General features: G+C 38.1%; 1 protein-coding gene and 1 non-coding gene across 2 annotated transcripts; both read right to left on the bottom strand.

Moving 5' to 3' along the window:
- Positions 1-353: 353 nt before the first annotated feature.
- Positions 354-21,896, bottom strand: LOC134677290 (zinc finger protein 737-like). Its single transcript, XM_063535723.1, has 13 exons — positions 21,682-21,896; positions 21,073-21,198; positions 20,930-21,028; positions 19,014-19,652; positions 16,135-16,265; positions 14,786-14,860; positions 13,484-13,622; positions 12,120-12,232; positions 11,669-11,762; positions 7,757-7,915; positions 7,016-7,117; positions 6,511-6,609; positions 354-503 (listed from the first exon to the last, which is right to left on the bottom strand). Exons 1-13 carry the CDS (start codon positions 21,814-21,816, stop codon positions 354-356), a joined length of 2,061 nt encoding a protein of 686 aa, XP_063391793.1. The 5' UTR covers positions 21,817-21,896.
- Positions 14,183-14,255, bottom strand: Trnay-aua (transfer RNA tyrosine (anticodon AUA)). Its single transcript has one exon. It is a non-coding gene; the product is annotated as a tRNA-Tyr (tRNA).
- Positions 21,897-22,477: the final 581 nt, after the last annotated feature.

The raw sequence follows: 22,477 nt of genomic DNA on the forward strand, positions 1-22,477 counted from the left end.
ATCGTCGTCGGAATTAAAGGTAAAAACAATGACATTGTATCGCGGTAGACCCGTCTGTGTAATTAAATATGTGTACAAAACGCGAGAGTTTATAGTTCGTTTTTTTAGCATTAGAAATAAGGTCTCTTTAATTGAAAAATACATTTTAAAAATAAGTTACGGCAAATATGTAACAATTATGAATCTAATACAATCATTTATATTCTTGTGCTTTCATAAGAAATCGTTTTTGATTATTAAAAAGCGTTTTTCAATTAAAAGACGTGTTAAGATCACTTACCTTCTTGCAAGTTCTTTCTAATGCTAAAAAAACGAACTGTAAAGTGTTATACGCACCCTGTATTTACTATAATCTATACTCCGCTGGCTGCGAGCCCGCGCCGGCGCCGGGGCGGCGGCTTGACCTTCATGTGAACGTACTTGATGTGTGTAGACAAGGAACCGGATTGGGTGAAGGTTTTGTTGCAGATTTGGCACTCGTAGGGTTTCTCACCTGTGTGTACCTACGAAAAACAAGAATTTATTAGGGTATGGCTGTGAAAAACAGCGATCAGGTTCAAACGAACGGCTTCATTTCTAGGTTTGAAATGACTCCAGAACAGAATGGAACGTTTAAATTATTTCAAAATAATAAACGAGTACGATTATGACCGTGACTGTTTCTTAAATCCAATTTATTTACTCCGAAATCAAGCAAAGTTACTATCCGGTATCCGGCTGCTGGCTGCTGATCGTAAGGCCGGATACCGGATTGTAGCCGAATATCCGGTGCATCTCTAAGACCTTACCACTTTGTGTTTGTACACGGAGCTCTTATCTAGGAAAGTCAAGTATCAAGTGTAAGATTCATTAAAATTACTAATTATTAGAAACAGATTTAACGAAATAAAGAGTTGAATAATCATTGGTAATCTATAATTTAATAAATTTAAAAGTAACGTGATTGATAGTTGACCTTTGTAAATAGAAGGTAGTTGGAAGAAAGAATAAAAGACGACTGGCATGGCGGTTAACGGGCATTCGGTTACGGGCAGAGGTGAAGGGAGGACGATTGTGAAGTAAGGTGATTGGAGATTGAACTGTAACGGAATATTGTGATCAAGAAATATATTGTTGTTATGAAAGAAGGAATTTTTATTATACATCAGAAGTGGTAAGTACCTACAAGTCACTATGGTATTCCTGAATGTATTATATTATGTAGGTATTAATATTAGAACTGATCGAGTTAAATCTTAATTACCCAATTAATTTGTTACAATAGTAACAGTGGTGTAAAATTATTATAATTATATACCTATACATATATTAGTAACACTTATATTGGTTGTTGTTTTGTTGAAATTAATTTTCATTTCATATTTCCTATGTTAGGAAGTTTATGTTTAACGGGCGCTTAGAAACAAAGGCACCGTTAATTTTATCAAGAACAAAATAATTGGGTAAACCCATTTCGGCCTATTCGTTCATTCGAGAGCAATTATACTGCAAGTTTTCTCTTCAAGACCAACAGTTAGGTTTTTTTAGTGTTTGCTGTAATGCTTATCCATAATATAATTAAAGCATTCATTACATCGCGGGTAGCGTGAAACCTTTGGAACACCGTTTTATTTTGAATAGTTCGGATACCTTTATGATTATTTACAGGTGTAGATCGAATTCTTTTAGTCTATGTATGTACCCCTTTCTGGATTTGGGTCCGTGCCGGATACTGGAACCGTGCCGGGTGCATACCTGATTTGTGCCGGATGAGTTCCGGATCCATGCTGGATTCGTACTGGATCCGTCCCAGACTGGTGCCGGATTGGTACCGGATCTGTGCCGGATTGGTACCGGATCTGTGCCGGATTGGTAACGGATCTGTGCCGGATTGGTACCGGATCTGTGCCGGATTAATACCGCATGTATATCATTTGCCGGATCTGAACCGGATGCGTGCCGGATTGGTATCGGATCAGTGCCGGATCCCGAATTTGTTCTAGATTCCGTTTCTGTACCAGTTCTAGAATTTTCCCGTTTCTTAAAGCCCGTGTTCCGGATCCGTACCGGGATACGGATCTGTTTTGGATTTAAGATCTGTTTTAAACGTCCCGCATTCTACCCCGGAAGCAGTAACGTAAATTAAATAAATAAATAAAACAGTCGAATTTAGCTTAATAAGAACAATTTATATTTGTCTATTATTAACAATCCAAAGATTTAGAACTCTTCCGTCGCTGGTGTTGATTGAATAACCAAGGTTGGGCCTACACTAGTAAAGTATTCGTTATAACCGTGTATTGATTCGCTTTCAGTATCCTTGGTTTTAAGAAGTTCGTTGCATTTTAAATATTTTTTTAATACAGTTGCTCAAAAAGTGCTACTTTACGTAGCTGTTTAGCGTGCGGAAAGTTGGTTATCTCGAACTAGTGCTTTTTACTTTTCCAATTTTTTTAAATTTATACTTGTTCCAATTCACGACTACTTAGTGATGAGTGTTAATATTAGTTTCCTTTAAACGTCGTAATCAGCATAAAAACCTACCGTTAATGTAAGAATACGAAAAATATTACATATTTCATATTTAATTACTTACCTCTTCATCATTATAACACGTTTATTTTTTAATATTCAATATTGAAAATTCCGTTCTTAATAAGTTGACTGAATGGAACGGAATACCTGCCAAACGCCCATAGATATAATATACTTAAAGACGACGTCTAACCGAGCTGTCACTGTTACCACTTTTGTTTAGTGTACGATTAACAGTGTTTTTCTTATTTTTTCGCAACTGTATTAAAAAACGTCGTTCGATACACGTGCGGAAATGTCATTCTTCACTCGTCCCGAGTCTTGCCACTCGCCTGCGGCTCGTGGCAAGATATCTCGGTACTCGTGAAGTAATGACATACCTTCCGCACTAGCATCGAAATGTACTATAGCTTGGTTATTGTAGCAAGTAAAGCTCTGCTGATTGCTGTTGATCAATTCGTCAATTGTGGTTGGTGCAACTGACGCTTAAGTGGCAAGTAATATAACGATATGATGAAAATACCTACATATGATGATAAGTATAATATTATCGAATTATAACATTTCTGGATTATTTTAATTAATGAGTTACGGGATTAATGAGTTACGGGATTAATGAGTTACGGGATTAATGAGTTACGGGATTAATGAGTTACGGGATTAATGAGTTACGGGATTAATGAGTTACGGGATTAATGAGTTACGGGATTAATGAGTTACGGATTAATGAGTTACTGGATTAGTGAGTTATTGGATTAATGAGTTACTGGATTGATCAGTTACTGGATTGATCAGGTACTGGATTACTGGATTAAGCAGTTATTGGATTAATGAGTTATTGGATTATCGAGTTAATGGATTATAGAGTTATTGGATTATAGAGTTATTGGATTAAAGAGTTATTGGGTTATCAAGTTATTGGATTATCGAGTTATTGGATTATCGCGTTATTGGATTATCGAGTTATTGGATTATCGAGCTATTGGATTATCGCGTTATTGGATTATCGAGTTATTGGATTATCGAGCTATTGGATTGTTGAGTTGAGTTATTGGGTTATTGAGTTGAGTTATTGGATTATTGAGTTGAGTTATTGGATTGTTGAGTTATTGGATTATTGAGTTGAGTTATTGGATTATTGAGTTGAGTTATTGGATTATTGAGCTGAGTTATTGGATTATTGAGCTGAGTTATTGGATTATTGAGCTGAGTTATTGGATTATTGACTTGAGTTATTGGAATTATTGAGTTGAGTTATTGGATTATTGAGTTGAGTTATTGAATTATGAGTTGAGTTATTGGATTATTGGGTTGAGTAATTTGGGTTGAATTATTGAATGGGAGTTGAGTTATTGGATTATTGAGTTGAGTTATTGGATTATTGAGTTGAGTTATTGGATAATTGAGTTGAGTTATTGGATAATTGAGTTGAGTTATTGGATTATTGAGTTGAGTTATTGGATTATTGAGTTGAGTTATTTGATTATTGAGTTGAGTTATTGGATTATTGAGTTGAGTTATGGATTATTGAGTTGAGTTATTGGATTATTGAGTAAAGTTATTGGATTATTGAGTTGAGTTATTGGATTATTGAGTTGAGTTATTGGATTATTGAGTTGAGTTATTGGATTATTGAGTTGAGTTATTGGATTATTGAGTTGAGTTATTGGATTATTGAGTTGAGTTATTGGATTATTGAGTTGAGTTATTTGATTATTGAGTTGAGTTATTTGATTATTGAGTTGAGTTATTTGATTATTGAGTTGAGTTTTGGATTATTGAGTTGAGTTATTGGATTATTGAGTTATTGGATTATAAAGTTATTGGATTATTGAGTTATTGGATTATTGAGTTATTGGATTATTGAGTTATTGGATTATTGAGTTATTGGATTATTGAGTTATTGGATTATTGAGTTATTGGATTATTGAGTTATTGGATTATTGAGTTATTGGATTATTGAGTTATTGGATTATTGAGTTATTGGATTATTGAGTTATTGGATTATTGAGTTATTGGATTATTGAGTTATTGGATTATTGAGTTATTGGATTATTGAGTTATTGGATTATTGAGTTATTGGATTATTGAGTTATTGGATTATTGAGTTATTGGATTATTGAGTTATTGGATTATTGAGTTATTGGATTATTGAGTTATTGGATTATTGAGTTATTGGATTATTGAGTTATTGGATTATTGAGTTATTGGATTATTGAGTTATTGGATTATTGAGTTATTGGATTATTGAGTTTTTGGATTATTGAGTTGAGTTATTGGATTATTGAGTTATTGGATTATTGAGTTATTGGATTATTGAGTTATTGGATTATTGAGCTATTGAGTTATTGGATTATTGAGTTATTGGATTATTGAGTTGTTGGATTATTGAGTTGTTGGATTATTGAGTCGTTGGATTATTGAGTTATTGGATTATTGAGTTATTGGATTATTGAGTTATTGGATTATTGAGTTATTGGATTATTGAGTTATTGGATTATTGAGTTATTGGATTATTGAGTTATTGGATTATTGAGTTTTTGGATTATTGAGTTGAGTTATTGGATTATTGAGTTATTGGATTATTGGATTATTGAGTTATTGGATTATTGGATTATTGGATTATTGGTTTTTTGGATTATTGGTTTTTTGGATTATTGGATTATTGGTTTATTGGATTATTGGATTATTGGATTATTGGATTATTGGATTATTCGATTATTGGATTATTGCATTATTGCATTATTGGATTATTGAATTGGTAATTTGCTAAGGATGGAGGAACGGATATATGGTAACGATAAAAAAAAAAGACGGAAATAGAGGATGTTATGTTGTGAGACACGTTTGTGTCATGAGAGTGATTCAGTAAGTAGCACAAAAAAAATGGAATGAAAAATGGAATGGAATGGAGAAAATATGGAATCAAAAAACAAGAGGAATAATGTGCTACATATAAAATTTGATTAAAAAAATGGTATGTTGTGAGACACGTTTGTGTCATGAGAGTGATAAAAAAAAAAACAGAAAAAAACAAGAGAAATAATTAAAAAAAAAGCAACCTAATATGTTAAGTAATGTACTTTATATGTAGTGATGATTTAAAAAAAAAAAAAGTAAGTACTTTATATTATGTAGTATAGTATGTGTAACATTAATAAAAACTTATATATCTAGATGGATATATTTATTGGATTTGAAATAATAATGTGAGGATATACCTAGATGAATTCAATAAATCATAAAAAAAAAATGTATATAGACAGACAAAGAAATTGTATTAAATGGGTAATGAAGTATTAATAATTTTCTTACTGAATGCCAGATGATTTGACATGCCGAGTGTAAGATTAGATGACAGACGCGATTAGTATGACTGTGCATGAGGACATGCACAATGTCAGGATGGGCGAGTGTAAGATTCATTAAAATTACTAATTATTAGAAACAGATTTAACGAAATAAAGAGTTGAATAATCATTGGTAATCTATAATTTAATAAATTTAAAAGTAACGTGATTGATAGTTGACCTTTGTAAATAGAAGGTAGTTGGAAGAAAGAATAAAAGACGACTGGCATGGCGGTTAACGGGCATTCGGTTACGGGCAGAGGTGAAGGGAGGACGATTGTGAAGTAAGGTGATTGGAGATTGAACTGTAACGGAATATTGTGATCAAGAAATATATTGTTGTTATGAAAGAAGGAATTTTTATTATATAAGATATAATAGTTATAAGCAAGCCTAATATTTATAGAGCGGGACAGCTATACACGTGCATGCTGTGCCTCTCGCACAGCGGATGACGTCACTTTTTTTTTTTTTATTATGCATGGGTTTACTCATGGCCACAGACTGGCCGAGGCGTAGACGTGGCCTACGATGGAGCGAGCTCGCCCAGAAGGTGCCTGTTCACTCTTGATTTGAAGGTTGCCGGGTTATAAGAGCACGGAAATATAGACGCCGGCAAGGAATTCCATTCCATTCATTCACTCACCACTTTGTGTTTGTACACGGAGCTCTTGTCCAGGAAAGTCTTGGGGCACTGCGCGCACTGGTACTTCTTTATCCCCGCGTGCACTCGCTCCTTGTGACCCTGGAAGGGAACCGGTTATTGAAATAAATAAATACGACCACCACCACGACCACCAGTCCACCACCACCACCACCAGTCTGACGCCTCTGAGTCTGGTGGTGACGACCAGTCTGGCCTAGTGGGTAGTGACCCTGCCTGTGAAGCCGATGGTCCTGGGTTCGAATCCCAGTAAGGGCATTTATTTGTGTCATGACACAGATATTTGTTCCTAAGTCATGGTTGTTTTCTATGTATTTACATAAGTACATATTTATATATTATATATATCGTTGTGTGAGTACCCACAATACAAGCCTTCTTGAGCTTACCGTGGGGCTTGGTCAATTTGTGTAAAAAATGTCCTATAATATTTATTATTTTATTATTTATATGTCCTGTAAAATTTTTATGTTATGAACTGCGTTACTTTGGCTTGTGCGGCGGTGAGGAAACTCTTAGGGCACTGCGGGCACGGGAAGGGCCGCTCCCCCGTGTGACGCAGCTGGTGTGTCTTCAGGTTTGCGAAGCTCTGTAAAAACAACACATTTAACCTTTTACCACTACCTGTTTTAAAAGTTTTCTATTCTTTATATCCTGCTACCCGAAGGTTGTCTAGAAGAGATTACAGCGTTAAGACCGCCTGTTGCTACCATTATTTACATTGTAAATATGTTAATAGCATTTTTCTTCGTGGTGCAATAAAGTATATTTACTTACTCACTTTTTAACGCCACAGGCGGCAATTGACGTCAACGCAAAATCGTGACAACGACGCCAAAGACGGCATTTGACGTCGATCGTTTTTAGATGAAAAGCTACTGAAAAACTCCCCACTTTTAGGTTGGCATTATTTATTCACTAAATTGTACCCCGTGGCGTCAGTGGCACGGCAAATGGATCCGCCCTTTGGCGTTCAAAAGGTAAAGGGTCGCGGGTTCAAACCCCGGCTCATACCGATGAGTTTTTCGGAAATTGTATACGAAATATCATTTGATATTTACCAGTCACTTTTCTGTGAAGGAAAACATCGTGAGGATACCGGACTAATCCCAATAAGGCTACGTTTACCTTCTGGGTTGGAAGGTCAGATGGCAATCGCTTTCGTAAAAACTAGTATTTACGCCTGGTTTGTGTGCGGAAAAAAAATGTATTAATATGTATGTCTCACCGTATACCCCTTCCCGCAAGTCTCGCACATGTATTCGTCTAGCTGCGCTCGTCTCGCCGCACTGTACTTGTATATGAGCTTGTACCGCGGTTTGATCTTCAGGTGAACGCGGTCGATATGCGTGCTGAGAGAGGACTTGGTTGCGAATGGCTGGTTACACTACAACAATATGAAAAAAAGATGAAAAATTATAATACCTACCAAAAATTATTTATTGATAATACAAAAACAAATTAAATACAATATCAATCCACAGCGCAGGCTCCGTCATGGTGACTACACACAATAATAGTATCCACAACATGCTTCGTCAAAAAAATAAAACCAAAATCAAACAAACAAAAATTTGCCTTTGTTTAGGCTACTTGTACAAAGATGTACATTTTCTGCAGCTATGCATGTGCAGTTTGATCCGACCCAAAACAACATCTCCGTGCAAACGATGCATCTGTACTTTGTCCAAAAAGTAGAGCGTCATCTTGCACACGCATCGCAATTCCCCACTCAACCTAGCTGTAATTATTAACAAGATCAACATTTGTAGTCATTGCTAGGCCCCAACGTTTTCTGTTCTATTTGACAGCGCAGCAACTAGTAACATAAATCTCTCCTCGCTCTTTTAAAAATGCCGTTTGTCAAAAAAGGACAACCATACTGTTGACAAGATGGACCTCAAATCAAGGTGTTATCGTTTTAGGTAGAACCAGGTTGTGTATGTGTGCGTAAAAGCATATATGTGTGCCCTTTAAGAGATGTGAAAAGTCGATTTTAATCATGTTATATATCGATAAACTCTACACAGCGGAACAAAATAGAGATTAATTGAAGCTTCAATATCTTCGTTAAACATAAACATAAATGAAATCCTAATGGATAATGAATACATTATAATATAATAAAATAATTCAATTATTGCGGAACACATATTTTAGTAGGTATTTATGTATTTTAATTAAATATCTGAACTTTCCCCTGGTTCCCTGCTGGTGCGTGACGATAAAATTTTGATCTGATAACCACAATCATCATATATATAAAATTGAAAAACCAGAACGGGATAAAAAACGAGCGAAGAAGAGAGATAGCGCCTTACAAATTTCTAAAAAAGTTTTTGACACGTATCTCTAATACAACGCACGTATGATAAAAAAAAACCTTTTTAAATCTATTATCTACATATGAGAATAGAACTAGATCATAAAAACTATCGCTTACGATGCGTATTTAATTTACAATAAGCAAAAGAAATTTTCGTAACAATCTTCATTTTACGACGATCGACCATTTTCGGCAACTCTCGGTTGGTTTCGCTAATAAAGTTCAAGTAACCTAAATTATGTTTGTTGTGTTGGTATACAGTGATTTCGGGGTTTTTTACACAAAGTGAAATAAAAAGTGCTGTCAACCTCAACCTTACCTTAGTCTATAGCCTATACGACTCATACGAGTGACTTATGCCATATCTGACTTATCATTATCAATCAAATTAATATTATCATAATATTAATAATTTATATTTTGTTGTTTTAAATTTCTTTATGAGTTATTATTATTCAGATTGATTTTCATGGCTTCGGCAAACATTGTCATTCGTCCAGGGAAAGGGCTGCCGAGATGAGCCAAAAATACAAAGTTATATAATGGGAGATAGTAAATAGAATGGGAGACGAGCGTACTTGGGACAACAAAATGGGAGACGCTTGATGGCGAGAGCTATGACACCAAGAAACATGACGTGATCTGGTATCGGAGGCCAGGTGAGTCCTTTGGACCGTTGCGTCACCATAGCCGTAGTAAGTAATGTTAAGATCCAGAAAGGGAAATGGGGACTACCTACGTTTGTATGAAAAGGCGATTTATGGGTGGTGGTCGTCCATATTCGTGGCTTAAAGCGGAAAATAAGTAATCTAATGAACGTTTTACAACAATTAGTAATAATTTTATGTTAAAACAAGTTTTAAATAAATACCTTCGTACGTTATAAGAAATTTTCGAATTAAGTTATCCAAATAACGGCTACCTACTTGACAAATAAGAAATCCCTATCACAGTTATAAACCCTGGCAGGGTTGAATACATAATAATGTCGGTATTTAACTAAACATAAGACAAACTTTTTATTTCATTTACGCGAGCGGAGCTGCGGGCCCGTCTAGTAAAGAATAAAAGCGTTTTTGTTCATTTTAGGTATCGTTAAACCTTTGAAGTAAAATTAAAATTGCAAGAAATGTCGATAGTTTATCGAGATGACTTTATCGACACGGCTACAGCAAGGTCGGCCACATTGTTAAACGCACACTAAACAAAAGTGGTAACAGTGACAGCTCGCTGAGACGTAATCTTTATAATATTATATATCTATGAGGCCCACTTGCACCATTCTACTAATCCGGGGTTAACCGGTTAAACCAGGAGTTACCATGTTACCAGTACAATTTGACACTGGGTTGACGCTTAAACCGCTTAACCCCGGGTTAGTGGGATGGTGCAAGTGAGCCTGAGTCATTGTAATTTATCCTTGCAGTAAACTCTCGTCTTATATTTGATATCTTTTTGTTGGTGCTTCGGCACCACTCCTTGCATTTGACATAATTTGACATTCCTTGCCAATTCATTGGCATCCGTTATTGACATTCACTTACACTACTGTACATTTATTCTAAACTACGAGGATGTGAGGTGTGCAATAAAGAGTATTGCATAGTAAAAACAAACAATATAGTTATTAATATCTATATATCTATTTATATCATATGTTGAGTATTTATTTATTTTATTTTATTTATATGTATATGTATTCTTGTATTGTTATATTTCTATTTATGTACAGTGAAACCTGGTTAAGTGGGACCTGGATAAGTGAGAAACCTCTATATCTGGGACTCATGGCGCGGTCCCTACACTTTAGCACTGAATTACCTCTGTTAGTGAGAAAAAACGAACCTCTATAACTGGGATTAGTTCTTGTGATTTTATAGTCACATTTACCTCTATAATTGAGACAGAGAGTGTATTTTACCTCTTTTACTGAGACTATATTTATAAATCTACATTTTCCTAATTGTTTTTTTTTATAATTTTATACGAATTACCTCTGTATCTGAGATAACGTCAATCTATGACCTCTCTAACTTGGACTTTATTGATCTATTTCCGTATTCTTACTAACTCTTAGTCTATCCACAAATCTGCATTTGCTTAATAGGGTCTCAACGACTTCAAGTTTCATTTAGTTACTTTATATAGTTTTCAAAACTATCGAAACGAAAGCTGAAATCTTTATAAGTAACAATAATAAACAAATTTTCATTTAATACATTTCTAAGACCCAATGAAATCAGTATCAAATCTAATTGAAAAAAATCTATCCTTTGGAAAATCATTCAAAATAAATTAAAAGAAAAATTTAAACATACTTAAAAATATTTAGGGACAAGGATTATTTTACCTCAACATTTAAACATAATTACAAAATACCTTATCTTACCACCTCTATAACTGAGATATATCCTCTATTCTCACCTCTATTAATGGGACCCTCTATAAATGAGACAGAAATTTATTTGTACCTGGCTAACTGAGAACCTGGGTAAGTGAAATACCTCTTTAAGTGAGACAAATCTGCTCGTCCCTTGAAGTCTCACTTATCCAGGTTTCACTGTATATTATTTGTAGTAATGTGTATTCAAAACTTGCATTTCATTTATTTTAGGGATTATACACTTTTGCTTTTGTTTGTCATTCATCGTTACTTCTGTCCTACTCATTTCCTCAAAGGTTAACTGGAAGAGATCCCATTCAGGGATAAGTTCGCCTTTGTTGTATTTAATTGACTCTGTAACTGCGTTTCTCGTGTTTTTATTTCTATGTACAATAAAGTAAATACATACATACATACATGATTGTACTTACGTCATCACACTTGTAGCGCGTGTCGGCGTGGGCGGAGCCGTGCGCGGCGAGCCCGGCCTCGTCGGGAAACGTCTCTCCACACACGGAGCACGCCCTGGACAATACGGAATATTACTTTCGCGGTAAACCCCCAAATGGAATCTTGAGCGTTGCGAGGGTTTCAAGGCACGAGGGTTAAACAAATTTTGCCACCGAGTGAAACAAAAATTTTCACCACACCAACACAAGGAAAATACTAACAGTAAAATAGCAAACAAAATCAAAGCAAGTCGATTCAAAATGAATATTTTTAAATATTTATCATTCTAAGTCATCATTTAAAAGTCAATTCTACACAGCAAATATAAGAAAGAAACTCAAAATTTACATTTGTATACTTTGTCTCACATGTGAACAAAAAAATTTCTTATCAGTTTTTGTGGTGAAAATAAAAAAATAACAGTACACTAACTTGAGACTAGGATCGCAGGTGTTGTCGGGGGTGGTGTCTGTGTGTCTGGCAACGGCGTCCAAGCTCGCAAACTGGACCAGGCAGGTACTGCACTTCAACTCTGGCACTGCGGGCTGCGTCACAAAGTGAAAGGTCTTTATTACAAGCTTTTATTTACTTTCACCTGACCGTTGTCTGTCGGTCTGTAATCAAATCTTGCAAGTTAAATTTGATCCACTTCCCGGTTTCCGATTGAGCTGAAATTTTGCATGCATGTATAAATCGGATGACAATGCAATATTATGGTACCATTCGAGATGATCTGATGATGGAGACAGGACGTGGCCATAGGAACTCTGTGATGAAACAACGTAACCTAATTTTGTTTGGGGTTTTTAGAATTGTCTTGATGAGTATTAGTTGCCTGTGTACAGTCAGCGATAAAAGCTTGTACCAAAAATGAAATTTTTGCCAAAAGCTTATTTTTCACTGTAGGCATGTTACAGGTTTACATAAAACGGCCAAAAAAACAACGGGTTGCACTCCGGGAGTGCCGAGAGAAGTGAAAACTCAATGACTAGTCCAAAATGTGTGCGGCACTATGTATAATTGAGCAATCCTCCATTCTATTGAAAAACTTTATTTCCGAAATTCTGCCGTGCTAACATACGCAGTAATCGCAGTTGAAAAGTCATGTCTCCCATAGTCAGTCAGGGGTGTGTGTGTGTACATGGCCGCCCACACCAGCCTGCAGGGCTCACCTTGTTGTGTTTCCTCGTCTTGTGCTGCTGCAGCCCCAGGGCGCCGGTGAAGGTCTCCCCGCACACGTCGCAGGCGCCCCCGGACGCGTTCTCCCCGGGGTGCTGTGTGTGTGTGTGTACATGGCCGCCCACACCAGCCTGCAGGGCTCACCTTGTTGTGTTTCCTCGTCTTGTGCTGCTGCAGCCCCAGGGCCCCGGTGAAGGTCTCCCCGCACACGTCGCAGGCGCCCCCGGACGCGTTCTCCCCGGGGTGCTGTGTGTGTGTGTGTGTGTACATGGCCGCCCACACCAGCCTGCAGGGCTCACCTTGTTGTGTTTCCTCGTCTTGTGCTGCTGCAGCCCCAGGGCCCCGGTGAAGGTCTCCCCGTACACGTCGCAGGCGCCCCCGGACGCGTTCTCCCCGGGGTGCTGTGTGTGTGTGTGTGTGTACATGGCCGCCCACACCCGCCTGCAGGGCTCACCTTGTTGTGTTTCCTCGTCTTGTGCTGCTGCAGCCCCAGGGCCCCGGTGAAGGTCTCCCCGCACACGTCGCAGGCGCCCCCGGACGCGTTCTCCCCGGGGTGCTGTGTGTGTGTGTGTGTGTGTGTGTGTACATGGCCGCCCACACCAGCCTGCAGGGCTCACCTTGTTGTGTTTCCTCGTCTTGTGCTGCTGCAGCCCCAGGGCTCCGGTGAAGGTCTCCCCGCACACGTCGCAGGCGCCCCCGGACGCGTTCTCCCCGGGGTGCTGGATGCGCATGTGTGTGTAGCGGGTTGAAGATTTCCTGCAGATACAGTGTTTTTAACCAGTTTTAAATTAAGCATTGCATAGACCAGCGGTCGGCAACCCGCGGCCCGCCGACCTCTCGCTTGCGGCCCGCGAGCCTCCCTGGCTATTTTGTATGTAATACTGACGAACGACAATGTCTGCTAAAGTCACAAATTATTATCAAAGTGTGGCCCGCGTCATCTTTGTTAACTACTATGTGGCCCTTGGCTGCTAAAAGGTTGCCGACCGCTGGCATAGACAATATCACTACACCTTATGAAACAAAGTCCGCCGCGTGTATCTGTTTGTATGTATGTATGTTCCCGATATACACAAATACTACTGAACGGATTTTCATGCCGTTTTCACCTATCAATAGTGAGTGTTGAGGAAGGTGTAGGTGTATAATTTGTAAAGGTTTTGTGTAAATTGGTTGAACTACCCGACCTACCCGTGCGAAGCCGGGGCGGGTCGCTAGTTTTTGTGTAGTTTGATCCGCTACTTTTGATAAGGACTTACAACTAAAAAAAAACTCAATATAGCATATACTTAGAATAAAAAAAGTGGAAAAATTACTGTCTTGGGTGAGACTTGAACTCACGGCCTCTGGATATATACTCCAGCGCCCTGCCATCTGAGCCACCAAGTCGTCATCCATGGCCAGCAAATACAAGTTCAAGCATAGTTCAAGTCTCACCCAAGACAGTAATTTTTCCACTTTTAAATTTATTCTAAGCTTAATAGCATCGTTCGCAGACGTTACTGCTTGTTAAAAATTAAAAAAAACCGGGCAAGTGCGAGTCGGACTCGCGCACGAAGGGTTCCGTATCATAAAGCAAAAAAAAAACCGGAAAAAAATGTAAAAAGAAAACGGTCACCCATCCAAGTACTGACCACGCCCGACGTTGCTTAACTTTGGTCAAAAATCACGTTTGCTGTATGGGAGCCCCACTTAAATCTTTATTTTATTCCGTTTTTAGTATTTGTTGTTATAGCGGCAACAGAAATACATCATCTGTGAAAATTTCAACTGTCTAGCTATCACGGTTCGTGAGATACAGCCTGGTGACAGACGGACGGACGGACAGCGAAGTCTTAGTAATAGGGTCCCGTTTTACCCTTTGGGTACGGAACCCTAAAAAAGCATATACTGATAACATAATTATTTAGTAGACCTACTTGAAGGTCCGTCCGCAGTATTTGCACTGGAACGTCCTGCCCGCGTGGAAAGCAGAGTGCAGCATCGCGGCGCTCCTAAAATTGGCGAAATGACGTCACTTTTATATACCGTAAAATCAGCTCACAGCTTATAATTGGATGCTGTTAAGCAATAATGTGTCAACCCACATTAATTTTTCAATAAAATGTCAACTTTAAGCGTAAATTTTTAGAGTTCACATCTTATTGAAAAATTAATGTGGGTTGACACATTATTGCTTAACAGCATCCAATTATTGTCCAAATTCAAGTTCCGGAAAAATACGAGTATAAGTATTATTCAAATTATTTTGAGTATGGTCACTAGGTCTTTTTCTAATACTAAAAAAAACGGCCAAGTGCGAGTCGGACTCACGCACGAAAGGTTCCGTGCCATTACGCAAAAACGGCAAAAAAGTCACGTTTGTTGTATGGGGGTCTCCCATACACTTAAATATTTATTAGGTTTATATACTGTTTTTAGTATTGTTGTTATAGCGGCAACAGAAATACATCATCTGTGAAAATTTCAACTGCCTAGCTATCACGGTTCATGAGATACAGCCCGGTGACAGACAGACGGACGGCCAGCGGATTCTTAGTAATAGGATCCCGTTTTTGCCCTTTAGGTACGGAACCCTATAATACGGGATATAGAAGGCCGTCAAAATCTATAGAGGTCCGTGATTTACGGTTCCAAGTCGGAATATTCGTACAGCTACAGAGGGCCTACCGCGAACCGCGTTCGACGTGTTGTCTCTCCGTCGCACTTGTAAATTCGTACGTAAGTGTGACAGAGAGGCAACACGTCGAACGTGGTTCGCGGTAGGCTTGTGTCGGTCATGAACTAAGAACTGTTAAGAATGAAATCCCGTCAAGGACCGAAAGGAACTAAATCTTTTTGCACGCTCTTAATCGGTCTTTAGGTCCTTTAGTTCAGTGGGATTGATGAGCGCTTGACATGAGTGAAACAGAAAATAGACTGAACGAAATGGTTCACAATGACGTTGGCACGAGTGCGAACGAGATAAAAGAGTGACAAACAGTCCTAAACCTAAAAAGTATGAAAAAAATATTTTTTTTTTTATTGTGGCTAGCTTTTTGATATTTAAATAACCGTGTATCGTACAACTTGAATTGTAATTCCGTTGCCAAAAATTTAGAAAAAAAACTAAGGTAAAATCTATTCATACACCAGCTCTCAAAGACCGAACTGAACTAAAGGAACTAAAAGGCCGAACTAGTTCGTTGGACCGATTGACCGAGAGCGGAGCGCTCTCTGTAGTGACCGAGTAGGCACAAGCCTAGTCTCAGCTCAACTCAGCACTCACCGCCGCCGTATGACCTGGTCGCACACCTTGCACACATATTTATGCGCGTGGCTCTCCACCACGTGCTGGCGCAGGTGCGTCGGGAACTTGTAACGCGAGAAACACAGCGGGCACTCGTTCGCGCCTGTACTCTGAAAAAACATATTTCGTGGTGACCAAGGCCTTGTTTGTAGTTCGTTTTCTTTAGCATTAGAAAGAAGGTAAACAATCTTGACGTGTCTTTTTATTAAAAAAATATTGAAAAACGCTTTAAAATAGTTACTTACGATACAAGTGCGGAAAAGAGGAAATTGGAACAAGTGACGATAAATTAAAACACGACCGAAGGGAGTGTTTTAAATCGACACGAGTTGCGAATTACCTATTCGCACGTGTATCGTACAACGTTTTACAGTACATATGGCCCTTTAAACTTTTGACATGCTTTTTTTCGCACTAGTGCGGGAAAATAGGACCATATGTACTGTAAATTTACTTTATATTACTCATAAAAGCAAAAGAATGTAAAAGATCGTATATGATTAATAATTATAACATATTTGCTGTGACTTATTTTTCAATAGTGATTTTTAATAAATTGACGTGTCAAGATCGCTTACCTTCTTTCTAATGCCAAAAAGGATAGATAGTATAGAGGGGTCCTGTCATAGTAAATTTTGTAGTCACAGTAAATTTACTGCCATCTACCGACACACAACTAAAACTCAAAAAGAAAACATATTAAATTATCAAGAAAATGTATATAGGTATATGGATAAATGATTTTATTATTTTTATATCATTTTGATCCATGTTCATTCACTGATATCTATGTGATAAAATTGTTAAATATGAAAGTGTCGTTACGCCATCTAGCCGAGCATAGGCCAAAGGTGTGTGCGGCATCTATCCGAGAATGACTCTTGAATTCCGAGGCACGTTTTTTCCCTTAGACTTTATTCATCTTATACGAAGTTACATATGTCTTTGCTAATGCTAAAACGAACTATAGACACCTTCTGATAAGAGAGACAGCAACTTGGTAAGGGTGCTTACTGGGCATCGCGGCCTAAATAAGCACTTGCACACTATGGGGAAATGTGACATGGGGCGGTGCAGACTCTGATAAGAGAGACAGCAACTTGGTAAGGGTGCTTACTGGGCATCGCGGCCTAAATAAGCACTTGCACACTATGGGGAAATGTGACATGGGGCGGTGCAGACTCTGATAAGAGAGACAGCAACTTGGTAAGGGTGCTTACTGGGCATCGCGGCCTAAATAAGCACTTGCACACTATGGGGAAATGTGACATGGGGCGGTGCAGACTCTGATAAGAGAGACAGCAACTTGGTAAGGGTGCTTACTGGGCATCGCGGCCTAAATAAGCACTTGCACACTATGGGGAAATGTGACATGGGGCGGTGCAGACTCTGATAAGAGAGACAGCAACTTGGTAAGGGTGCTTACTGGGCATCGCGGCCTAAATAAGCACTTGCACACTATGGGGAAATGTGACATGGGGCGGTGCAGACTCTGTATGCACATCCCTGCCATGCCCTTGCTTAGTGCGCACTCGTGACTTAACCCTCCCGAAGGAGTTAAAGTCTCTCGAGATCAAAAAGATCCTACAGCTGTTTGAAGCTGCAGGTTTTGATCGAGAGTTGTAGTAAGTGGCGATCACAATAGATCAGCGATGGTTGCAGTGATACATAGCCTATGGAGCCTTATATATATAGCCCCTAACAAGAAGAAGACTGCATTCACCGTCATACAAGTTTGTTCCTAGGCCACGCCCCCTGGCAGTGAATGCGTTAATAGTATTTTATGCAACCGTTGTTTAAGAGAGGTCAAAAAAGGCGAGTGGCGTGAGTATAAAGACGCCACAAGTATTTTTTGACTCAGTTAAACAACGTTGCATACAATACTTTTTCTACGACCAAGCACTTTGAAATAAAATTGTAAATTTAACAAATATTTTTAAATCAATAAAATAGGAAAATAATGAATAAAATTAAAAAAAAGTCTATGTATAGCCTATGGTTCACTTATTTGTCAGAGATGACATTTAAAGTAAGGTTGGCAACACTGTATTTCATTGAATATTTTTTAAGTGGTCATTACACGAAGTATCGTAGAATCGTCAAAAAGATACTGCGTGTATGCACAAATTATTTTTTGGGGAATAGACTAAAGACTTGTCTTGACAACTATAAGGTAGGGTTTTAAAGGTGTGTGCACGACCCTTTAAATGACAAATAAAAGTACGGGAGTAGAAATAAAAAGCGGCCAAGTGCGAGTTGGACTCGCCCATGAAGGGTTCCGTAACAGCAAGTAACACAATAAAATTGCGGTTTACGGTTTGTGACGTATTAAAAAAAAAAACTACTTACCAAATCTTGTTCAAACCAATTTTCGGTGGAAGTTTGCATGGTAATGTACATCATATATTTTTTTTAGTTTTATCATACTCTTATTTTAGAAGTTACAGGGGGGGGGGACACACATTTTACAACTTTGGAAGTGTCTCTCGCGCTAACTATTCAGTTTAGAAGAAAATGATATTAGAAACCTCAATATCATTTTTGAAGACCTATCCATAGATACCCCACACGTATGGGTTTGATGAAAAAATTTTTTTTGAGTTTCAGTTCTATGTATGGGAAACCCTAAAAATTTATTGTTTTTTTTCTATTTTTGTATGAAAATCTTAATGCGGTTCACAGAATACATCTACTTACCAAGTTTCAACAGTATAGTGCTTATAGTTTCGGAACAAAGTGGCTGTGACATACGGACGGACAGACAGACAGACAGACAGACATGACGAATCTATAAAGGTTCCGTTTTTTGCCATTTGGCTACAGAACCCTAAAAAGATGTAATTAAGCATCACACTCACCGGGTCATGGATCTTGTTATGATTCTCAAACGTAATCATAGACAAGAACCCTTTACAGCACTTCTCGCACCGCACATGCGCGTGCCTATAATTCTCCGACTCTCTCCTCCCCTCCATTTCCCGTCTCTGTTCCTCCTCATTCAACTTCACCACCCTAATGTTATACTTATTCTCAAATTTCACATAATCCTCCTCCGTGCTGAAAAACCATTTGAAACCCTTCTTTTGTTTTTTAGCTTCCTTCACTTTCACTTTATTTATTTTCTTCTGTGCTTCCTTCACTTTCACTTTATTTTTTTTCCTCTTTTCAGTTTTAACCCGTTTCCGTAACGTCATACGGTTTGATATGTCTATATCAGTGGCTATAACTTGTGAATATTTAACATCGCTTACAAATATTTCGGGTTCGCAAAAAACTGACACCGATTGGGAGTCGTTTTCATCACTGTCCTGTTTATCATCGTCGAGTTTCAAATCTGTGTCGAGTTTCAAGTCTGTGTCGAGTTTCGTTTCTGTGTCGAGTTTGGTGTCAATGCTGTCGGGTTTAGTGTCTGTGTCGGAGTTAATTTTAGTGATGGAGAGATGGAGGGAAAGCTTGTTGGCTACTCTGTCTATGGTTCGGATGAAGTCTGTTGTGATCTGAAATAATAATTACTTGTTAAGAATTACACAAACTCGCCACAAAAAAGCCGCTCCCATATAATGTTTTACCCTATTATTCATAAACGCACTACAAACCTCAATTAGCTAATAATCGTTTGTCTTTATCTGTCTTTTGACTTATGTATTTGTAAGAAAAGGATAAAACATAATTTAACTTAAGCAGGCCCGTAAAGTTTTATGAATATGGGGGTTAATGTTTATCTGGGCAGAAACGGTACAATATATCAAATCGAAGTTACACTCTCATTTTAAAACAACATGCTTAAATTACATGAGACATTTACATTGCATATATCCAAGACAGATATATAGTACTTTAATGTTTTTTTTTTTTAATTTATTAAGAAACAGTCTTATAAAACAGATAAGTATATAGAGTAAGGGGTCATCCATTAATTACATCACACGTTTAGGGGGAGGGAGGGGGTCAAGAAAATGTGACATATTGTGACATGGGGGAGGGGGGAGACACAAACTTTGTGACGTCACTTTAACTTCATCAGTAACCGAAAATTTATTTAAATTATTTTATTCGCTGTACATTTAAATAACAAGTTTTTTAATCGTTCTTATTCGTTTAATTTTCTTTCCTAAGCAGTTTTGGGTTATAAAATTACTAATATTTATATCGCCAAAAATATTTTGATAAAATATTAATAATACTTAGGTACTTATTTAATTCGATTTGGCGATTTCGTAGAAAAAATGTGACGTCACACTAGGGGGGAGGGGGTTTGCCAAATGTGACCAAGTGTGACAAGGAGGGGTCAAAAAACCTAGAAATTCGTGTGACGTAATTAATGGATGACCCCTAACATTCTTCTAGTAATAGACTTATAGTTTCCTATATGTAAACAAACATTATAATAAAAACTTATTACTACGTATAAATGACATGCATAATGTTAATAAAATAAAAAATGGGCACAGGCCTCCTCTCATGCACGAGAGGACTTGGGCTATAGTCCCCACGCTAGCCCAATGCGGATTGGGGACTTTTTTTTCATTTGAATTAAATGTTAATATCAAATTTAAAAATAATTTTGATTGTATTGCAGCGGCTAGCTTCGTTCTTAAGCTCCTGGTTTCTCAACTATTATAAATACTGACCGTGTGCGTGTACTGACGCAGTAGCAGCTCAGCGCGACGGCAGCGGCGGCGCAGCGCGCTGCTCTTCAGCAGCAGCACACCGCAGGAGCCGCACAGATGCTGCTCCCGTCCCATACTGACAACTGTACAATAACAATACTGACCGTGTGCGTGTGCTGACGCAGCAGCAGCTCGGCGCGACGGCAGCGGCGGCGCAGCACGCTGCTCTTCAGCAGCAGCACACCGCAGGAGCCGCACAGATGCTGCTCCCGTCCCATACTGACAACTGTACAATAACAATACTGACCGTGTGCGTGTGCTGACGCAGCAGCAGCTCGGCGCGACGGCAGCGGCGGCGCAGCACGCTGCTCTTCAGCAGCAGCACACCGCAGGAGCCGCACAGATGCTGCGGCAGCCCGTCCCATACTGACAACTGAACATTAAATAATAATTAAACTGGGCTTTGCATTTGATAAGACAGAAAAAAGTTATAAGAAATAAGTTTATATTACGCACAACAAATCACGTAATATGTCAGGGCTGTGCACCACGCTTTGTAGGCCTGTTTTGTGGAGAACCAGTTAGGCATATGAATTTAGTTGAACTTCAGGGTTATAGTTCGTGTTTTTAGCATTAAAAAGAACTTGAAAGAGGGTAAGCGATCTTGACATATCTTTTAATTGAAAAACGATTTTAAAAATCAATAACTATTACTTATGAAAGCAGAAGGATATAAAACCAGTGTGATGCAATTTTTTTGCCCTCTGTAGTAGTGACTAGACCCTATACCAACATATAACAACTCATACAAAACGAAAAACACTGATAATTTAACTTAATTACGTCTTGAACTGGTCGACCGTAGTTGTAGTACTAGGCTATAGTAGCATGGTCTTACAGTACGTAAAATACTTACCGTAGTACCCATAACATCGATGAATACCTCATCTAATCTGTTATCATATATTCCGAACAGTTTAACATCAGTGGCCAGACATATGCGGCACGCCTGCAGCTCCTCAGACCCCATCTCAAGTTTTATCGAATCCATTATGTTCACTAAATACCTTGTTAATTCATAAATTGTCTCAAAAATTTCATTTCACATAAGTTTATATGGAAATAATGCAAATAAATTGCAAATGCGAAATTTACCGATTTACATTACGATATTATATTATATGGTAAACGGTAAACGCTACTTACTTCAAGATCGATAGTAACTGATAACTCAACTTTTAACTTTAATATGTATGTAGTAAGGTTTATTATTGCTGCTTTGTTGTATAACAATTTCAGTAAAAATAAATCAAGTGGTGTCAAGTTGTTATCAACTTCTAATGTCATTGTCATTTTGTTTCTTTTTTAATCATTTACGTAATGTTGCCAGCCAGATATAAAATAAAACTAAACCTAACTAAAAAATAAAAATCTCTACTACCAAAAGTCATAATATATCTCTTTCTTGCTCTCACTTAAGGGTGCGGTTGGGGTGCGGCCAGTCAAGGTGCGGTGCGGTAGTGTGTTACGGCTATTACGGTTACTATTATTTTATTTGGCGCTCTGTGCTGTCAACTGTCCAGTGGCCTATTTTATAAAGCTACAAGTTACAATTTACAAGCGGAAGTCTCGTTCTAACACATAGGGTTAGAAAGAGACTTCCGCTTGTAAATTGTAACTTGTAGCTTTATAAAATGGGCCACAGATGTGAC

Source organism: Cydia fagiglandana, chromosome 26 (assembly GCF_963556715.1).
Source record: "Cydia fagiglandana chromosome 26, ilCydFagi1.1, whole genome shotgun sequence".
In the NCBI taxonomy this organism is placed as follows: Eukaryota; Metazoa; Arthropoda; class Insecta; order Lepidoptera; family Tortricidae; genus Cydia; species Cydia fagiglandana.